The 21,818-nt window shown below is 51.5% G+C and overlaps 1 protein-coding gene across 3 annotated transcripts in view; it reads right to left on the minus strand.

The window, feature by feature from the left end:
• Window positions 1-19,834, minus strand: part of Rin3 (Ras and Rab interactor 3) — a 109,748-nt gene extending 89,914 nt beyond the window's left edge. Inside the window, exon 1 of one of the 3 annotated variants that reach the window (XM_038337021.2) lies at window positions 19,238-19,834. In XM_038337021.2, coding sequence (XP_038192949.1) covers window positions 19,238-19,278 — 41 coding nt within the window. In that variant the 5' untranslated portion in view covers window positions 19,279-19,834. Of the gene's footprint in view, window positions 1-18,528; window positions 18,653-19,033; window positions 19,158-19,237 lie in introns of those variants that run through there. The other 2 variants (XM_038337024.2, XM_038337022.2) reach the window with 2 other exon arrangements.
• Window positions 19,835-21,818: the final 1,984 nt, after the last annotated feature.

Below are 21,818 nucleotides of genomic sequence, written 5' to 3' on the forward strand. Positions count from 1 at the left end.
GGTCCTTCCAGCCCTGTGAATTCCATGTCTCATCTGACCCTTGGCTGTGGGCCTTTGAAGGCTTCTCTTTCTAGCTGGGCTGGCCCTGCCTCAGAAGACAGCACAGAAAAGGCAGGCGGCCAGGCCAGCCTTGTCTCTTCTGCCAGATCCTTTTCCCTGAGTGTGCACAGCTCGGCCCCAGCTGCTGCCTCTTTCCTGGGCTGGTCTGTAGAGACACAGGATGCAAAGCAGAGCTGCAGGGTTTGTGGGACAGAGGAGAAGTAGCTGGATTCAGACTTCTTCCACTGGTGTTCCACCGACACAGGCAGCCCATTTCCAGCGTGGAATGACTGTTAGAGGGGCAGGCCAGTACCCACAGGCACGTGGGATTTCAAGGACAGTGAGCAGAGCCCATGTTTTACGGATTTCTCCTTCTCCTAACGCTGAAAGACTTGTAGGATAAGATAGACCCTCCACAGTTGTGCCCGGCACTGACCAATTCTGCAGGCTGCCCACAGCCTCAGAGGGGAAGTCAACTCAAGCAGGTCTTCCGGCCCCCGGAAATAAAGAGAGCAGACCAGGTCACCTCAATTCATACGTCACAGCCCACATCAAGGGGTCTGGCAAGTCAGAAGCCTTCAAGCTTTCTGTGTCTGCCTGCAGAGGCCTTTGTCTCTCATAAGTCAGCGGTCCCAGCCCCGTTCCCAGCCCTGCCTTCCTGAATCTACCATGGGTTCCAGCGTTCCCTCTGGACTCACACTCACCCCTCAAATGGGCCCCACGGAGGCCACAGAGGCAGTGGTTTCCGTGCCCAGGCTCTTCAGATGGCAGTCCCTACCATGACATGCCAGCCCTAACCCTGTTTCTCAGATGCTCTGACTTGCTCACAGTGTTGCACCCTCTATGTCTCTGTCCCTGGCTGCTTTCTCTTCACCGTGGGTGGGACTGTGTACTCCCATCAGGTCCCAGTTTGCAGGTGATTGTCCCGGTTCTTGGCCATCGGTAGGACAAGGGCTGAGTTGCCTGGTGCTTAGGGTGTGGTCTTGTTTGCTTTCTATTGCTGTGATAAAACACTGACCGAAACCAACTTGGGGGAGGAAATGGCTTATCTGACTTATAGGTCCAGATTACAGCCCACCATTGAGGGAAGTCAGGGCAGGAACTAAACCAGGAGTAGAGGCTGAAGCCATGGAGGAAAGCTGCTTGCTTACTGGCTTGCTCGGCCTGCTGTCTTATATACCCCAGAACCACCTGCCCAGGGGTGGCCCCACCCATAGTGGGTTGGGGCCTCCCACATTAATCACTGATCAATAAAATGCCACACAGGCTTGTCTACAGGTCACTCTGATGGAGGCTGTGTGGGTTTGTTTTTTATTTTTTTTGTTAGTGAGAATGGCTCCTATAGGTTCAAGTATTTGAATATTTGGTCCGCAGTTGGTGGAACCATTTGGGAAGGATTAGCTTTGTTAGAGGAGGCATGAAACTGATACAAAACTAACTTGCTGAAGGCATGAGCTTGCAAACCAGGCAGCCTGCAGAAAGAATCCCAGTGACTGCTCCTGTCTTTGCCTCTCTGCACATGTATTTAAGTGGGGGTGAGATGAGAGCCTTAGCACTTTATATGCTGGTTCTAAGAGCTTGAGACTGTGCTTCAGTGAAAACAATGCCCGATAATGTTGGTACAACCCTTGATCCATCCATCCACCCATCTATTATATTGATTCAGCTCTGCTATAGACCTGCTCAGTCTAGGTTGATCACAATACTTTTGAAGTAAGCATTGCTGCTGGCAGACTCGGGAGATGGCTCCATTATTAAAGCGTGTACTGTTCTTGCAGAAAATCTGAGCTTGTTCCAAGCACTCACACTGGGTGGCTCACAACCAGTTGTAACTCCAGTTCCAGGGAACCTGACACCTCTTTAGGTACCAGCACTCATATGTGCATATACCTACACATAGACACATGCCTATACACATAACTAGAAATAAACCATTAAAGAAGAGAGTAGCTGGCATCCTGCACCCGCCCCAAAGAGACACCTAGAGGCATCACTAGACATGGAGAAGGCAGGGTTCAGCAACCCATGTACTGGCCAGGACTGAAGCTAAAACCCTCAAAGGCACAGGACCCAGGTCCCTGTGGCAGGGACAAGCTCTGGGCACATGTGTTGAACATTCATATCAGGACGATCTCAGGATGCCTGTGCAGAGACAGAGAGAAAGGTGGCCACGAGGTGCCCAGAGGGGACAGAGAGCTGGTGGAGAGAGGGAGGACCTTCCACGGCACCCAGATGTTCTTTCTGATTTTGAATATTCATGTGACTATGCTATGGGTTGGGGATATACCAGAGGTGGCTGGAAACTCCAAGCAAGCCAAGTTCTCCTTAGGAGGAGGCCCCATGTGTGGCTGAGTTGCACCATGCAGTCCCACTCAGGGCTTGGCCCTCTTTGGGCTAAGTGTATCTGTAGTAGGCCGTTTTGTTTTAGAACCTACCTCAAGGAGATCTCTCAAGAATGCAAGTGTTTTCTGGGGCAGGATTCACAGCTGAGGAAATAGGGAAAATCAAACGGTGAAGGTGTCACACCCTCACCCATGAAGATCCCCTCTCCTTCCCTGTCTGTGTTTGGTGCTGAGGATGTCTACGGCCCAGGCCCAGCACAGAGCAGGGGTGGAGGAGAAAAAAGGAATGACAAATAAAGACACATTGGCATTCCAGGCAACTGGCAATATCCATCCATCCTCGACCTACAGAGAAAGCAACTTTAGATGATGAACTTAGTACAGCCATTAAAAGGTTCCCAAGGGACATTTAGCTGGCAGGAATTTTGGGTAGTACAGCTTCCATGGAGGGTAACTTTTAATTTATAGCACAATTGTAGGTGTGCATGCCCTTTGACCCCACAGCTGAGGAGAGTCATCTTTGCAGATAGAGCTGCCATGTGCAACATGATTCCTGAAACAACCAGTGCTCCCTGGAGCCACTGGGGCATTGTCTGCACAGGAGACACGGCTGGAAACGACCTCTGTGCCCGTTGATAAGGGATCAGGAAAATGAAGGACGAACTATGCAACTGAAAAAAAAAAAAAGAGAGAGAGAGAAGGCTGCGCACTGATATGGAAAGGGTGACCGGAAGTGGTTAGTGGCAAAAGACAGAACAGTATGTCCTGAGTTTCTCTGTCGGATGGAGTGGCGGTGGTGTTGAGAATGGAGGGAGAGGAGGGAAGGAGGATGCAGAGGGAAAGGCTGAAAATCTGACTAGCACTTGTAGGGATAACCATGAAGACAGACACAGCACCCCTCCCCCCAGGGTGGGAGAGGGGAACCTGGCCCTGGCTCTACATGGGGACGGCGCTGGGCACCATGGGTCTCTTCACATCAAGATACAGAGATCTCTGTCTCCTTTATACTTTCCTGCACAGTCTGTATTTTTTATGTTTTATTAATACTAATTGTTGTTACCAGAAAGTAACAGGAAACTATGAAGACAGACAAATAGGGCTGAGAAGCCTCAGTCAGTAAAGAGTCGACCTCAAAGAACGGCAGACTCTGAGTTCTACCTCTAGAACCCACCTAAGAAGCTGGGCGCAGCGGCACATACTTGCAATCTCAGAAGTGGGAGATGGGAGATGGAGATATCCCTGGAGCTCACTGGCCGGCTGGCTTTGCAACGAGAGACCCTGTCTCAAACCAAAAGCAAAAGGCTCCCAAGCCCAAGGCTGTCCTCAGCTCTCTACATACAGAGCACACATAGGTGATATGTGCACACACACACACACACACACACACACACACACACACACCATACACAAACATACACACCACACATCACATGCAGACAGACATACAGATACACACACACACACACACACACACACAAAGTGAAAGAAAAAATACCCAGACTTACGTGCTACTTGCCTATCTGTGTTTCTTGTACGAAACAGAGCAGAATTTGGGTTGGAGCACTCAAAAGCCCAGCTCATTGCCTGGGAGCATCTTGGACACCCTGATGGTGCCAGGGGAAGACTGGTCCACGACTCCCCACACTTGAGGCCCTTTGCTTTCTCTGTGTTCCAGCATCACAGAGTGGATCTGAAGTGCCTCTCCTAAACCTGTAAGTGAAGGGCCCACGGTAGTGGAGTTAAGAGGTGAGGTCTGAGAGAGGTGACAGGCCACAGGGACCCCAACCTCATCTGTGTGGTCATTCACTGGGGGATGATGGCTCCATTAGCTTTCGGGAAACGTGGCTTTACTTCACAAGTCGGTTCTCTCACACTGCCGGGCCACGGTGAGGCAGACAACTCCTGCCATGATGCTCTGTCTGGACACACAGACCCCAAAGCAACTGAGCCCGGTGACCATGATGGGAACCTGAAACCGTGAGAGAGAACAAACCCTTCCTTCTTGAGTGAATCATTAGGTATTTCATCCAAGCCAGCCAGCACATTCAGATCCCTCCTCTGGAGGGGAAAAAAGGAGGGAAAATGTCCTCATATATCCACAGGGCCAGAGCCAGGGGCATCAGACAGGATTGTGTATGTGGGGCTGGACAAGTGCAGGGACGCTGTCTCCAGGATACTACAAAAGGATCAGTATAGAAGATGGGTCCAGAGGGCTCCAACTCATCCCAAGTGTTAGTCAGTGGCTGCTGGCTTTGCTAGTTTGTAGTGTTAGCCAGAGCTGTCTCCTGGAAGCTAGGGTGATGGGACAACTGGTAGACCTACACCGCCCAGTGCGGTCTTCATGGGCTTCACTCGGTGTGTGACAGGTACCCGAGGCCAGTGGCTACCCCAAGGGATCTGGCAGACCTGGACCTCTTTATTGTTTGCTTTCTCAGGGTGTTCGTGACCTTGTGTCTCCTGCGATTTGTTTTCGATTGGAAAGCAAAGGGGGCCCAGGAGAGAGAAGCACATCCTTGCTGTGTGTCCCTTCCCTAAGCACAGCCCTGCTGGGAAAGCAGCTCAGGAAAGAGCTCCAGCCTGAGATGGCTTTCTCCCAGGAGCTGCCATGCGGCAGGCTGGACACCAGGCCTCGACTTTAGCAGGTTGACCCCAGCTGCCCCGGGGCTCCTGGGCTTTTTTATTGACCCCTAAGTTTGGTGTCCTCCTTGTTTCTGCTGCTTTCTTTTCCCACAGTGGGAGCGGTTGAAAAAACCGGACCAAGGAGGCTTGAGGTGCAGACAGCCATGGGTGGGGGCCTCACCCAGATGGGCTATTCTAGAGTTGAGTAGTATAGCATGGAGTGTCTCCCATGTCCCACAGCCACCCTGCCTCTGGCCCTGTAAGCTGCATGTTTATTCAGGGGTCTCACCATCTGGAATTGAGGTGGCAGGAAGGAAGAGACAACACACACAGACCCCACCACGCACTGACACAGGAGCTTGGCAGGGGACACACAACTCATGCCAGAAGAGGACAGAGACCAAGCTCTTCACCCAGGCAGCTGCCGGCAGTGTACTGAGACTCTCATATCAATCTTTCAGTCAGAGTACCAACCCTGGCTGACCCGGAAGGGCTGCTATGGGGGAACACCAGAACCAGGGCATCTGGAGCTTAGAGATGGCTAAATAAATGGTCAGCTACGGCCACCATCCAACTTGCACAGGGTACTACTCGAGTAGGGTAGGAAAAGTTCTGTCTTGGAAAGGGAGCAATCCTCTGGTCTAGCCTCTGCTATCGACTTGCTCTGAATCGGGGTTTCCTTGGCAGTAAAATAAGAAAAAGGTTACAAGCCCCCATCTGCTCCACAGGGCTACTGGAGGGCATGGATGTCAGTGGGGGAAGGGAGAAAGTGTCCTCTGACAAAGGAGTCCCCATCTCTGAATGGAGAGGTGACTCAGAACATAAGTGTGGCTTCCAGCAGCTGCCTCTCCTTGGGTCACTGCTAAGAATGAGAGGGTGCAGACAGGACACAGGTCTGACCCGCATCTTGCACAAACCATCAAAGCATCACGTCTCTCCAGCATCTGTGACAGTGAGTCACCTGACACCCTCCCAAGCAGTGGCTGTGGCCACATTTCCTCTACTGGGTGTCAGGTATGCCATGTGTGCACCCCAGGCTGACTCTCCTGTCGATTCTAAGGGAGTCACCTCCCAAGCAACCTCCAAAAGTCAAACAGCATTGCCTGCCTGGGCCCGGAACCCTGCCACTCAGTTACTCCCTGTTCGTATACGCCCAGCTACCCCAACAGATGTGACATGTGACAGGTCTGAGCGTTCAAGCGCCAGGCTGGAAGAAGCTAAGATACTGGCTGTCACAGACCCATGTCTGTGTGTTTCAGATGCTCAATGCAAAATTTTACCTTGTAGGATGGTATGAGGAGATGGTACCTTTGGGAAGGGATTATATAATGAAGAGGGTGAAGCCTCATGGGTGGATTTTTTTGCCTCATATAGAGGCCCAGACACAACTTGGTCTCCTTGCATGTGAGGACAGAGCCAGCAGCCTGTGAGAAACAGAAAATGGCCCCACTGACACCCAACCTGTTAGCACTTTGACTTTGGATTTTACAGCCCCCAACCCGGTGAGAGGGAAACCACTGTTGTTTAAAAGGTGCCGGCTCTGGCATTTTGTCATAGCAGCAGGAGCTGGCAAGATGCTGGCTAGTGAACTTGAGGCAGGGTGAGGTACTGAGGTGGGGGAGAATGGGAGCTGTAGGAAGACACTCAGGTATATACCCCACACATCCGTTTCAAGTGTCCCTGGAATTCCAAGGACAGAGTGTGGTCTGCAGGTGTCAAAGGTGAGACTAGCAAGTAGGAAGCTGACATCCTTTCTGTGCCTTCCAACTTGGGTGTCACCCTGCAGTGGGGTTGGGGCGATGGAACTCAGGGCATTCCTGAATGGAGGGCATCAGCTGTGAGCCTCAGGGGTGGCACAGGATACAGAATGCAGGGGATTTGTGGCTAAGCAGAGGCTCTGGCTGGGGCGGAGCTTCACTCTGGTTCCAACGCTATTGTCTCCTGGCCTGCCAAGAGGCACCAGAACTCCAGCCTTGGAAGATGGTGACAATAGGGAGAATTTTCAACAGTGCGGTCAGAAGTAGATCCTCAGGATGCAAGCGGGGTTACCAGGGCACAGCCAAGAGTGCCCAGAGTCCCTGCCCCTGTCCCAATGACACACAAATAACCATGCTCTTCTATTAGAGTCACAGAACAAAGCCATTTGCAGTGACTGCTGACCTTCTAAACTCAGACTTTAGTGGAGGTGAGGGAAGCCCCAGGCCCCAGGCAGGGCCTAAGACAGTATGTGCTTTTCTAGGCAGACTACAGATAAAGCAGACACTCTATAGCCTGGAGGCCTAGGACGGAGGGAGGTGGCAGGCTTATCCTCAGAGGGTAGAGTCTTACTCCTGTAGCTACTGAGAGCCAATACTGAAGCCTGTTTTCATGGCTTCTGGCCAGCCTAAGGTTCAGTTTTGTGCTGACTGAACACACATCCTCCATTCATTACTAGCAAACACCACACGCCACGACATCACAGTTCACACACATCAGAAGCTTGCAGAGCCCACAGACCTTCTCCCAGGCACACCATGGCCTCCTGTGCTAGGGACAAGACATTTCAGTGCTATTGGGGCCACTCAGAACAATAAAATGACCACCACTGACAACAACAACAGGTACAATAAGAATGTGAAGGGTATTCTGACAAGGACATCATCTGTCTGCAGCGTGAGGCGGAGAGACCGTGGAAGGACGCGTGTCCACCTTGCCACCTGTCCTCCGATCAGAGGACTGCTAGCTCTTGGCAGGCACTATTAGAGAATTTCACGTGTTATCCAGCCGGCAGGTTTTCAAACAAAAGCCATGATGTATGAGGATCCACCGGAAATGTCCTCATGCTACGATACCAGCAGTAGCCATTGTGAGCCTGGCTTCTACACAGGACCCTGGGAAAACAAGACCTGTGTATGGTGGGGATCGGAGGGGTGAGGGTGGGGGTGAGAGGTGAGGGTAGGGGCTCTCCACATACAGCCTGGCAGCAGCCTGCTCTCAGCTCCCAGTGGAGGCAGAGGATGCACTTGGGAGAAAAAGGAAGGACTGGCCAGTGGCAGCTGTCATAGGCTCTCCCAGCCTCCAAATTTGGGGGGCGGTCTCCCAAGAAACATGCACCCAGGCCTCTCATCCCACCATAAATGGAGGGGTCATGAGTCTTTGCGAAGTGTCACTGCAAGAGGGCTGAGAGGCCACTCACCACTTAACTTCATTCTGCGACAAGCGCATGGGACCTCTGCCTTTCCATGCTCTAGTCACAGAGGAAGCGAAGACCAGAGAGGGCAAGCATCCATCCCAAGCATTCAAAGCAAGTCAGAGGGGACTGTGGTCGGGAACTAGATACCAGTTTGCACAAGGCACAGAAACCCCATGAGCTGGGTTACTGCCAGAAGTCTGAGTGACAGCGACAAGAGCGTGAGGCACAGGGACCCTCAGAACAGCACCTCGTGGGACACCTCCTTTATGCTCAACACTGTTCAAACTGCTAACACGTATTAACTCACAAAATGCAATAACTCCACGGGTTAGGAACAGTTATGACTTTACTTGTACAATGAGGAAACTGAGGCAGAGATGGGAAAGTGAGTCCTGCCAGCTTGCTCTAGGCCCTGCTTCTCTAACCACAGTGTCCAGGCCTCACTGAGAGTACCCTGAGCGATGGCTGTCCCTGTGCCTGAGGAGCTGCCTGGAGAGGAGCCTAGGTAGTAGCACCCACCCCACCTAAGCCGTGCACACACAGCTCCTGTAAGGTCCCATGCACTCTCCCTTCTAAGCAACCCCACTGCACCCTGTCTCCTCTGCTAAGTTCTGGTGCAGACCGTGAGCCTTGCTCAGTCTGTAGTAGCCTACACAGCTGGGGCCACCCACTCTCTTTATCCGTCAGCTCGGACAGCCATGTGGGTTCCACGATGGAAATCTAGGCATAGACATCTGTGGTGCCTGTATTTGTGATCACCCCAACTGGAAGCCACCGCCTGGGCTGTGAGAACCTGGATATACAAACCGGCATACCAACCCAGTGAGATCCCAAGTCAAAACAGGAAATATCTGCTAAGCCCCAAGGCTCAGAGGGCCGCAAACTCATCCAGTTAGGAAGTGGCAGCCTGCTTACAGAGGGCACACTGGGTCCATTCCAGGGAAAACCGAAGGGCACCGGAGTGAGTGGATACATGTCTGGGTGGCCCCATGGGAGCTGACATCCCTCACTCAGGGGGATGCCCTCTGAGCCCTGGAATATAAGCTCCCCCCAGCCCTGGTCACTGTCCCTCTGGGCTGAGTATTTTGTGCCCTACATATGCTAATTAGTGTTTTCTTTGGTTGGGGGTCCCCTATGGCCCCACAGAGTACCTCTGTACAAGTTGGAAAAAGGTGCTCTTTGCTCTCCCAGAAGCAGGCTGAGCCCACCCCACCTCCCACACAACTGTCAGGAGTAAAATGCAATTTCCTTCCCCCTCCCCCACTGGCACGCCCTCAGCCAGGCACATCTGAGCCAGTGAACAACCTGCGCCATGGCATGCAACAGTCTTGAGGAGGTATGACGCATCCCAGAGCACAAGGCTTTGCAGTCAGACGTGAACCAGAATAAACAGCCAGAAGCTTCCAGAAGCTTCCAGCGAAATCTAAAGCTCACATGCCTGCAATCTAGTCCTGGAAGGGTGGCCTCTCCTTTCTCTTTTTCTCCTTTCTGCCCCCACTGAGAACAGGGACTCATACATAGTCCTAAAATTCAGTTTAGTATTTCTGGGTATGGATAAAAAATAGAAAACTCTGTTACTTGGAATAGAATTTGTAATAGAAAAAATAAAATTGCAGTGATTTAAACAAGATGAATGTGTTCCTCCCTCATCTGAGGAGACGTGTGTGACTCTGGATAATTAGTCCACAGTGAGGGTGATGTCCTATGTTTTGACACCCTAACTATATTGTTATCCCAGTTCGCATAGCTTCTGCATTTAAGTTTACCTCAGAATCCAAGATGGCTGCCTCAGCTCCAGCCATGATATCTGATTTCAGCCAATAGGAAGCACAAATCCTTTCATTGTAAGGGCAAACTTCACTTCCTACTTACACCTCTCTGTCCTGAACTTAAAAATCAAATGACTATATCTACTTGCAAGAAAATTGCAAAATATTTGGTTTAAAAGTTCTATACACCTAAAATGCAGGAGCCAACCACAAAGGCTTTCTTTACTCTTATAAAGGTCCTTGGATAGAGACCAGAACTACTCTCGAGAAAATCAAAAGTCCCTAAACATTAGACCTGCACACATTTTCAGAGGTCTCATTCAACACAGAGTCTTGGGATGATGATGAACAGTCCACACAGGCAATGACTAAGCTGACTCTGTTCATTACATGGACTATAACATAGGCAAGAGAGACTGCTCAGTGGGTAAGGTACCTGGCACCAAGCTTGATGCCCTGAGATCTACTCTCAGGACCCATGAAGGAAGGAATGAACCGACTCCAGAAGTTATCCTCTAATCTCCACTGTGCACATGGCATACATACAAAATGTAATTTGACATTATATGGCACTATGATGGTTGACAGGCAACACATGTCCCCAGTATATGTAGAAACATGGAAGGAAGTAACCCTTGGTGCAAAAAAAGGAACACAAGTTATCATGTACACACAGATTAAAATTATACAAACACACATTTGATCAGGGTACAGATTAAGAGACAAATGTTTGAGGCTTTCAATTTCATTATTTTTGTCCATGAATTTTTGAAGTATGTAATAAAAATTATTTTTGAGGATCAATAATATCCACATGCGTAACAGCATGTATGTGCATGAACAAGCATACACACATGTACGCATGCACACAGAGTTCCCAATGGTCTCACAGTCCAGAGGGCTGAGAACACCATGGCCTCACAGTCCAGAGGGCTGGTCACCATGACAATACTGTGGGAGCTGGGGTTGCCACCCCATTAGCCATGCGAGAGGAAGGAGGTACTGTGGCAGGCTCAGCTGCAGCATCTTGCCTACCACTGCTGAGCCCTGAGTGGAGGAACAGGCCCTGCTCATCACTATGGGAAATAAACCCCAAACTCTTCTACAGAGAGCCAAGTAGAAGCCCCTCCACGCCTTCACACAGCACCTTTCCCTGCTCCACACTAGACTCTTCAGGGTTCCACACACATGCCCTATTGGTACCAACTTTTCTACTTCAATCCAACTCCTAACTGAATTCCTTTCCCTGGATTCCTGATCTCAGCGTTTAATACACACTCACCCTTGAAGACATGACCCCAGAGCTATCCCTGCTCACCACAGACAATGGCAGTACCCCCTCAGCACCTTTGTCTAGAGTACCTAGTACTTCAGCTCTGCGCATGCCTCTCTTCTGTTCCCTAGTGGATTTGGAAACGTCTAGACGTCTAAGTGCTCAGTGAGTGGCTAACTGATGAATGATGGATAGATGAATGAATAGATGGGCAGATAGATGAAGGGACAGATGAACAGAGAGATGGATGAATGGATGATGGAGAGATGAACTGATGAATGAATGGGTGAGTGGAGGGACGAATAGATGGATGAATGAATAGACAGGTGAGTGGATGGACAGATGGAACATAGATGGACTGACTTCTGGCTAGATGGTTATATAAAGGGGCAATCAAAGGGTGGACAGGTGGCAGATGCTGGCTGGTGGTAGGAGGACAATGAGTGGATGGCGGATGGATCAACAGGTGGGAGACAGATGGCTAGCTGTCTGAATAACTGAGCGGGTTAGGGATGGATGAACGGATAGGTGGCTGGAGGAGAATGGGTGAATGAGTGAACAGGAAGATATTTACTGACTGAAAGAATGTCTGAATATGCTTCAGAAGGAGGCTCTACTTAACACGCAGAGCAGGAAGATACAGGTATAACCGACAGTGTCATCAAATGCCATCCTTAGAAGCTGACTTAATGTCCTAGACATATCCACATGGCCAGCCTCTGAGAGGCTGAGAGAGAGGAGTCTAGGCAAAGAACTGGGTAAATCTTGTCTTCCTAGTTAGCCAGAGACGTTCAGTCTAGATGAAGTCAGGCTTGTTCTTTCACCAACCTCAGAGCCCCAGGGAGCCTACAGAGGAGGGCTTCCCAATGCCAGAGGTCCTCCCTTTGGGCTAGCCCACTCCACCCAGCCCTTAAGAAAACAGGCTCCTCCCATTGGCTTCAGCATCCCCACTGGGCCCCACTCATCAGTGGAGTGGCAAAGGCATCTCAAGTCTCATCTAGAGAAAACAAGCTCTTGGCTTGTTTGAAGATCTCAGAGTCGGCAACAATAAGAGGCCAGCATTCCAGGGGGCAGTGTCTAATAGGATAGCCTATCTAAGGCCCACCCTTACCTCTCTCTCAAAGATTCTTTCCTTCCCAGGCCAGAAATAGAGAAACCCCCCCCCCCCCCAGTCCACCTGGCCCTGAATAGGAAGATGCAGTCTTAGCCCAGAGCCTGGGGCCAATGCTTTATAGGATGTGGCCTGAGCTCACTGTAGCTACCTCTGACACAGACAAGCCTGACCACAACCCTCTAGAGGTGGGCCGCTTTGTCTGAAAGGAACTAAAATTCTATCTCTGGCTGGTTCATTCTTTTAAATCTACCGACAGAGTGGGAACATCCCAGGAATTGGCGAGACACCATGAGATCCTCTGTGACCCTTTCCAAAGTTTGTGACTATTTACTATCAGCCTTGTATCAGGTTTGGCGCAGCCCTCACAGGCTTCTATCTAGGGGAGAGGAACGGCCCCTGAAGTGGAAACCAAGATACTTCCAGATTCTTCCGTGAAAAGCTGAGTCTGACAGCCTGAGAGATACAGAGTTGAGAAAGCCCTCCCTCTGCCTTGTTGATATCTGAAGATAGATTCTTCTGGCCTGTGCACCTCTCTCTCTCCTTCAAGGACACTCTCACACACTGAATGGAGATGGAGGACACAGAGTCACTTTCTGGCCTCCTACACAGAGACTGGCTGAGTGATGTGAAGAAGGCCTGGGAGTGTGGTGAGGAGACCTTACTCTGGTAGGCAGCCAGAGAACCCTTCCCAGGCAGGGTCTCCTCTGACCTCCATCTTTCCACCTTGTCTCAGGTTGACGTCACAGGCAACTTACACACCGTGTAGACAACTGAAAGCTTTGGGGCTTCCCTACTGTTCTTTTTTTTTAATTGATTTTTAGTGAGCTCTACATTTTTCTCTGTTTCCCTCCCTACCTCTCCCCTCCCCTTCAACCCTCTCCCAATGTGGCTGGGAGGTCTCTCGAACCGGCCTGATGTCAACCCTTCCTGGAGAAGCCCTCCCACCCACCCTCAGTCAAAGCCCCACTAGGAAACCATTGGCCTTAGCCATGGGAGCGCTCAGACTCAGCTCTTTTGCATGACCAGTTTTGTCAACTGAACCCCACAATATGAGAAAGCATTACCCCTTAACTGCTAGAACAGAGAGGTGGCCCAGAAGCCTCCTTTCTGAGTCTGCCTTTGTTTCTTAGGAAAGGGAATAGCATGTTCTAGACTATTCTGTGGGTCACCTTTCTAGCCATCGGCAGGAGGCCCATTCACGGCCTGCCCTAAGCATGCACCCTAGTCTTATTGCAGGACCCTATTCCTCCTGCCCATGGGCCAGCCCTGGAGGGAATTACTGGATATCCTTGGAGCAGCTGTTCAAAGATAAGATATTTGGAGACCAGAGCTGCAGAGAATTGTTTATTAGGAAACCAATTCCCAAACTTGAGAGGGGACAGGACCCCAGGATGCCCATTAGCTCTGCAGATGATCTCTATATATGCAAGCCCCTGAACAGTCTTCAGATCAAAGAAAGACAGGCTCCCTTCCAGCACTGCAACCCTCCCCAACAACAGTGCCTTTAAAATCCAAGTTTCTCTGAGTTCAGAGATCTGCAATTGAAGCCTTGTGAAGCAGCCAGGGACCCCAGAACTTCCACCTATCTCTTTTCCAGGCTCAGGATGCTCAACTCTGCCCATCCCTGAGAGGGGCTCATAACATCCTGTCAGTAAGGATCATGGTGGAATGGGGCTCAGCCGGGTCCCCACACAAGGTCCTGGGTATCCAGTCCCCTCTACCTTCCAGGATAGGGATTGTGAAAAGACCCTGGGGCCTGCACTCCTTTGAGGGGCACGCACCTGACGGTGACAAGGGGCTGGAGGGGCATGCTGCTCTCCCTGCCTGGCCTGAGAGTCCTCCACGCAGCTGAAACAGCTGTCCTCTTTCGAACTTTCAACACTGTGCCACAGAGGAGAGGAGGGAAAAGCCACTACAGTTGTGGTTTTGATCCGTAGGTCCTTCAGTCGAGACTTCCATGGTCCAGACCTCCCTTGGGGACAAAGTAGTGCAACTTCCTGATTCTAAGAATAAAAGGCAAGTTCTGGGCAGGGGGTGCCTTGATAGAAAGGCCTAGAATCGGTTGTCGGGTCTGCAATAACCCAATGTGCTGGCTAATTTTACGTCAGCTTGACTCAAGGTAGAGTCGTCTTCGAAGAGGGAACCTCAGCTGAGAGAATGCCCCCACCAGATTGGCCTGTGCTGCATTTTCTTAATTGGTGATTGATGCGTGAAGGTACAGTTCCCTGTGGGCAGTTCCGATGATCCTGGGAACTATAAGAAGGTAGACTGAGCAAGCCACGAGGAGCAAGCCAGTAAGAGCATTGCTCCGTGGCTTCCACTTCCTGACCTTTGTTTTTGATGGTGGACTATGATGCAGATGTGTAAGATGAAATAAAAACTTTTTCCTCCTCAACTTGCTTTGGGGTCATGATGTTCTTTCGCAACCATAGAAACCCTAACGAAATCATCCACTAAGTGAGAACAAGGTGACTCATAGTCACCTATTCCTTCACTAATAAGGGGCTGATAAAGGGACACATAAGAATTTCAGGGGTTCTTCTAGATCCCCTTCCCTGTGCTTGGGTTCTTTCTGGGGACATGATTCTCTCAAACTCCTGCAGTGGCTAGGAAGCCACCTCCACAGATCTGTATCATTTCCATCTATCACCCCCTCTAGCCCCAGCCAATGCCTTCTTTTTCCAGTCACTGGAGAAACTTCAGGGCCATTCTCTTCTGGGGAGTGCAGGACCACCCTCCCTTTCGGGCCATTCACTTCTGGGGAGTGCAGAACCACTCTCCCTTCCGGGCCAGCCAAGGATCCCAGTTCCAAGCCTTTCCCGGCTCCTCGCTTCTCCAAACCTACTTCCCCCCTCTTCTTCATGGCTGCCTGCCAGTTCAGCTCATTTGTCACTGTCTAGTGACACGAACCAAGAGATGATTCACTGGCCATGACAGGTGGAACCTGGGGGAGGGCCCGAGGGAAGAGACGGCAGTCACGCTGGGACCCTGAAGGCCAGCTCTCACTCCCTCTGCGGACTAGTTGTGGGAGGTGGAGAGGGTGGTAAGGGACCTGCCCCTGATCCATGTCCCCCTTCTGCTTCCAACAGAGATGTTCTATAGGTGTTTCTACTTGTGATGTCTAGACTCCATCTGTGTCAGAATGCCAGTGCCAACCTGGGACCAGAACACGTAGGCGTCAAGATAGAAAGGAGAGTCCAGGAGGACCGCAGGGATGGGTATGCCTAGACTCCTCCATGCCATGCCAGCTGCATTCCTCCCCCACATCCCTGGTAAGAAAACCCTTCACTGCCTCAGGCCAGGGTCTCTGTCAGAAGGTGGATGCCAGTCAAGGCAACCTGAGAACATCAGACCCTGAACGCCAAGAAGTCAGAGAAGACAGTAGAGCTGTAGGAGCTGATGCCCTGCACAGGGGCTTCCCTGAGTCTCAGACCTCTGAGTCTCAGAGCCTAGAGAGACTAAGGACTGGTCAGCATGGCCTCAACAGGACCCCTGTATCATGTCAGGCCAAAGGCTCAGAGACCCAAGTTCATCTTCCTCTTTCAGGGTCTCTGTTTCCTCATTGCTACACTGAGGACAGATTGGGTCAGGGGCCCACCCAAGTTTTTCTAAGAAAGGAATTCTTTTACAAATACAATTTAAAGTAAACCTATAAATCCTCAACACAGCAAACCTGGGAAAATGTATAGGGCACGCTTTCCACGGCAGGGTGGTGTGGGGTGCCTGCCACGTCTCCCCTGGGCCTAGAAAACTTCCAGCTCTCCCAGGCTCCAAGGAACACCATTATTCAATCTCCTAGGACTCCACACAGCTGGGTGTGTGATCCTGAGCAGCTGCCTTCCACCAGCTCCGCCTCTGGAGTTGCCCCTATCCCCTATTTCATCAGTCTAATTTCAATCCATCAACAAAGTCTGCCACTCTTACTCCTCCTGCCTCAGTGGTCCATCCGGTCCATCCTGTTTACACCTGACTACCAGGCTACTGTACGGGACCTCCCAGCTGCTGTCTGTCACCCTCTGTGCAAACCTCAGCTAGGCCCTGAGCACTCACCCAAGACTGCTCAACCCCTGCAAGACCCACTTTCTGTAGCTCTAGCTCCCGCTAACCGCATCGCCCCACCCCTTGAGTGTTCTAGATTGTCTTAGCCTCTGCTGAATGTCCTCTCGTCCCAGTGACCTCCTCTGACCACCTGTCTAGAATGCTCTGATGGTTCCTCCGTCCTCTGAGGATACCAGTCAGTGTGCAGAGCCTGTTTGAGGGGTTGTGAACAGTCTTAAGTGTATCCCTCCCACAACAGTTGGTGGGAAAAAATGGCTGCCCCCAGCATGGCTGGCAACCTCTCTGCATTTTCTCTTCTCCCAGTCAACCGTTTCAAGAAGGAGCAGAATTTGCTTGTAAAGACCCTCAATACAGGAGTCAGAACTCAAGTGACATTATCCTGGTTGCTTGCAGGTAGTAGCATTCCCCAGCTATCTGAATGCCTCCCACTCCAGAAAGGAGAGGGTTCTGGGCCAGTAGGGTGCAAAGAGACTCAAAAAGCTTTCAGGACCAGTCCTGATGGCAGCAGGGCCTAGGGATGTTTTGGGGTGAAAGGCCTCTGGGTTTTTAGATGTGTAGCTCAGGGGCAGGGTGTGTTAGAAAGTACCCCCCAGGACTTGGAAGGGACCAACCCCTGAGCAGGGACCAGGGCCATTAGAAGCAGCTGTCAGTTAGAGGCTCACTTTGGTTTCTGTACACAGACAGTAGCCACTCACGGTAGCAAGCCCTCTGCCAGTGGGGGTAGGAAAGGACATTTTGAAAATGTTAGCCTGAGGGCCCTGCCCTACGTACGAGATTTAACACAGGACACTTAGGAACCGTTCCCACGTAAAGAGCCTCTAAAGTAACAAACATTTCCTGCAGCAAATTTCTGCTCAAGAGTGCTTAGCGTGAACCAGGCGCTGTCGTAAGCAGGTCAGAGAGTGGCCTAGCTCCTATACTGCCTATAAACAGAGGCTTAGATACAACTCCTCTGGGTGTTGGCGAGAAGGTTCAGTCAGTAAGCTGCCTGCTGTGTAAACACGAGGGCCTGAGTCTGCTTCTCCGGGACGCATGTAACACCAGGTGGGCAGACCTCTGTGGCTCGCTGGCCAGGCAGGCAAGCTGAATCAGTGAGGTCCCGTGAGAAACTGTCTCAAAAAAATTGAGACCAAGAGCGACTGAAAAAGACACATGACATCAGCGCCTGGCTTCTACACACACATGAGTGTCAGGTTCACACATACCAGCTCATAGCCTCCCCCCATCTCTACACCAAAATCCCTTCACTCCAACCCTAGTGAAGGAGGATTTCCAGATGAGGCGGAGGTCAGAGCACTTTGTCCCAATCACCCAGTTGGCAAAAGGAAGGTCCCCACCCAACAGATGACAATGATCATAATAACTATCGAGGACATCGCCTCCCGGCCAATCTGCGTAATGCTTTCGACTAACTTAACCCTAAAAGCAGCCTGTGAAGAGTAGTGACTATTGCTTATCCTTGTAGGTAAACTGAGGCATGGATTAAATCACTGGAGCAGGCACGAATAAGGAAAAGCAGAAGGAAATGGGTCAGGCCAGGTCATCTGGGGTGTGGGGTGGGGATGGGGCTGGGGGGTGGGGAATGGAAGTAGATGAGGTCATAGCCTGGTTTCTCACCCTCCTTTTCTAGCCGGCTTAACCTTTCCACCCAGGGTAGAGCAGATACTTGCTCCCAGGAGTCCCCTTCCGCATCAGAATTCCCAGTTCCCCAGCGAAGGAAGCATCAACACAGAATTTCCGGGCTGTGGCTGATTGGGGGTAGGAGGAAGGCAATCAGATCTACATGACTTAAGGGCCCCGACAGGCCACTCCCAGCCCCCCCTCCCCCGCACAAGATCGGTACAGAATTCCTGTTCTACCGAGTGGAGACCCAAGGCCCTGGGAGATGAGGTCACAGACTTAAAGCAGCCAGCCAGCCGCAAGACCAGGCCCGGGACTTTTAAACGAAAATACAAAGGTATGGCGCCCCAGATGCGCCCATCAGCCATGGCACCTCAGAAAGTCCTGGAAGGCTTTCACAGAAATCGCTCCCTACTCTGTTCCGCTTTAAAACTGACCCTCCGCGAGCTAATCTCTCGTGGGGGGGGGGGGTAGGAAAGAGCAGAAAAGTAGCAGTCCCCAAGCCATTTAGTTTGACTCACTTCATGATGAATCTGTACCCTGGGGTCCCGCCAACCATATGCACCCGAGCGCCCTAGACCCTCCTCACACACCAGGCTTAGCAGAAGCAGAGGACAGTCCAAAGGTTACTGTCCCTGTCCATCCAGCCGGCTAGCGGAGGGGATCCCGGTGGCGCCTCAATCAGGGCAGAGGATCAGCTGCCTGGTGAGGTTCCTGAAGTTGTAGATGCCTTTGATCTACCACCCTACTCTCCTCTTAGCCCCAGGACATGAGGGTGCAAGGGGGGTTAGGGCTCAGGCAGAACAGCGGTACACTGGGGTGCACGGGGCTGGCTGCGTCAGGACAACGAATGCTTGCATCCAAAGTTCAGCCTGGGAAGGAGCCATATCTACACAGACACACCGGGCTCGAACTAGTACAAATACACATATACTCTAACCAAATCCGCCCAGCCGCGGGGAATGTGCGCTGCTTTTCCAGTTAGAAAAGTTTGAGTTCGAAAGTTTGGCCAAGTGCTGTACTCACCAGTGCCGCCCCTTTTCCCTGTAGAACCCACGTCTGGTTTGGGTCCCTACTGGGCCGGAGGTAGGGGGCCCCCATCTCAACACGACACCCACACGTCCGCAGCTCAGGGTCCCTCCTGAGCAGCCAGGACTCTCGGTGACCAAGCAGACCAAAGGTGCAGGACGCGGGCCACCTGGGGAGAGGCGGGCGCGGGCTGCCACTTACCCGGAGGGGTGGGCGCTCGCGGGCGCCTCGGCGCGTCGCATCGTGGGGCCCACAGTTGGGGACGCGGATCCTCCGGGCTCAGGGGCGCGGCGACCTCCGCGTGGCGCTGGCGCTGTCCCTCGCCGAGGGTCGGGCCAAGCGCCGCCGCCAGCAGCGCGCCCAGTGGGGAAGCGCGGGGCCGCTGGCTTCCACTTCCTGGATCGCAGAGCGCGGGGCTCGCAGGAAGAGGCCGGCCCTGGTGGTCAAGGGCTTTTTGTCAGAAGCCATTCGGCGGCGGCGGCTTGCAGCCCGGAGCCCCCTGGGGAGCGCAGAAGCCGGGCCGCGCCCCTGGGGCCGGGCCTGGCGGCGGGCGGTGCCGGGGTCGAGGGCTCCGCGGGCTTGTCGCCTTGGCCCGCGCGGGGAGCCTGCGAGGGAAACTTACAGGAAAGTCTCCAAGTTGGCACCGGGCAGCGAGGCGCTCAGGGCCGGCAGGTGACAAGGCCCAGGGCACGACTGAGAGCTCCTCCATCCCAGAGGGAGCCACACAGCCCACCCTCAGCTCCCAAGGCCGGGCACCTCCTCCACATCCCTGACACTTAGCCGCTCCAGTCTTCCTTTGATGCTGCCCGTGTTGATAAGCGCACTGTTTAACAGGGCAGATTGCGTCTGTCAAGCCTGTCGTCTAACGCACCTGTGCTAGGTACCCCACCCAGAGGAAGGCAGAGGAAGAAAACCTGCCAGCTTATCCAACAACCTCAAGGCTTGAGGCCTCTCCTTTAAATGTCCAGCCACTCAAAAATGTCTCCTGAGCCTGCCAAGCCCATGAGAACGGGTAACAGCAGACCTCAAAATACCACCTGGTCTGATTCATTCTCAGCCTGGGCACTATTTAGTCAACTGGGGACAGATGTAAGTTTTGCGCTTGGGACTGTCTTGTGCATTATAGGAGTAACCAACGTCCATCCACATCCTTGGCTATTAGTTACCAGAGACATAACCCTGTCTTGTTACACACTTCTGCTAGAGTGTCCGCACACCCCTTACCTCTACTTCTCTGTTATCATTTCCTCCAAACCTGACTGTGGAAGTGAGAGAAGCATCGTTAACAGCCTCCTACTGGGAGGGAACCAGGGGTGGTTGTTTTGGGAAGCACTCTTGGTAGTTCCTCAAAAAGGTTACCCTGTATCCAGAGATCCTACCCTCAATTGTACATCCAAAAGGGGTTATTTCAGCTTTCAGTTCTAGGTTACAGTTCTAGGTTACAATTACTTGTGGGGAAGTCAAGGGCAGGGTTGTCAAACAGCTGGTCACATGACATTCACAGTCAAGAGCGGAGAGAAATGAATGTGTGCATGTTTGCCTTTATCTGCCCGTGCTCAGCTCAGTTTCTCCACTCGTTCAGGACGCCCTGTGCCGGAATGGTGCTGCCCGCAGTGGGCTGAGTCTTCCCACATCAATAACTTAATTAAGACACTCCCCCTCAACAGCTTGTTCACAGGCCAAACTAATATAGACAATCCCTTATTGAGACTCTCTTCTCAGAGGTTCCAGGTTGTGTCAAGTTGACAAAGCTATCCATCATGATGTGTCCAGTAATAACCTTATATTATGACTGTGTATACTAGCCTTATTTATTTTATCCAGGGCTGGGGCAGGAGCTCAGTGGTAGAATGCTCACCTAGCACATATATGTGAGGCCCTACGTTCAATCCCCAGCACAGAAAGAAATACGAACTACTCATAGTAGCCAGTATGTAGAGGCAACCAAGCATGCACCAACTTATAAATGAGTACACCTGGTAAGTGATATTTAATCAGTTTAATCAGGGGATATAATTCAGCCATAAAAATGAATGGGGTCCAAACAAAATGGTGCTTCTACATGGATGATTTTTTTTTTTTTTTTTTTTTTTTTGCTATTAGTTTTTCGAGACAGGGTTTCTCTGTAGCTTTGGAGCCTGTCCTGGAACTAGCCCTTGTAGACCAGGCTGGCCTCCAACTCACAGAAATCCACCTGTCTCTGCCTCCCGAGTGCTGGGATTAAAGGCGTGCGCCACCACCGCCCAGCTACATGGATGAATCTTGAAGACAATGCTAAGTGACAGAAGCCAGTCGTAAACCCACATTCCATTTGTATGAAGTGTTCAGAATAGGCAATTTCACAGACACAGAAAATAAACTGGTGGTTGCTAGAAGCTGGGGGAAGAGGATAGTGGAGAACAGACTGGCAGTGGCTATGGTGTTTCTTTGGTGGTGATGAAAATGTTTTTAAATTGACTGTGGTGCCGGCTGCACAATTTTGTGGCTCTATGAAAACCATCAAATTATACACTTTAGCTGGTTGAATTGTGTCCCAATCAAACTAGTTTTTGTTTGTGAAAGGCACAAAAAGTGTGGTCTCCAGAAAGCCACCCCAGCTCATGCTACTTCCCCTTTCTGTATTCAGATTGCTGGCAGCCTCCCTCTGGGACCACCACCAGGCCCTGCAGGGATCTCTTCTCCAAGGCTAACTCATCCCTGGGTCACAGTCACCTCTTTTGCCATCTCCTTCAATAATTCCTGTAATTTCCTGTTTGGAAGCTGGGCATAGAGGTCAGCCACA

Source organism: Arvicola amphibius, chromosome 7 (genome assembly GCF_903992535.2).
Source record: "Arvicola amphibius chromosome 7, mArvAmp1.2, whole genome shotgun sequence".
NCBI lineage: Eukaryota > Metazoa > Chordata > Mammalia > Rodentia > Cricetidae > Arvicola > Arvicola amphibius.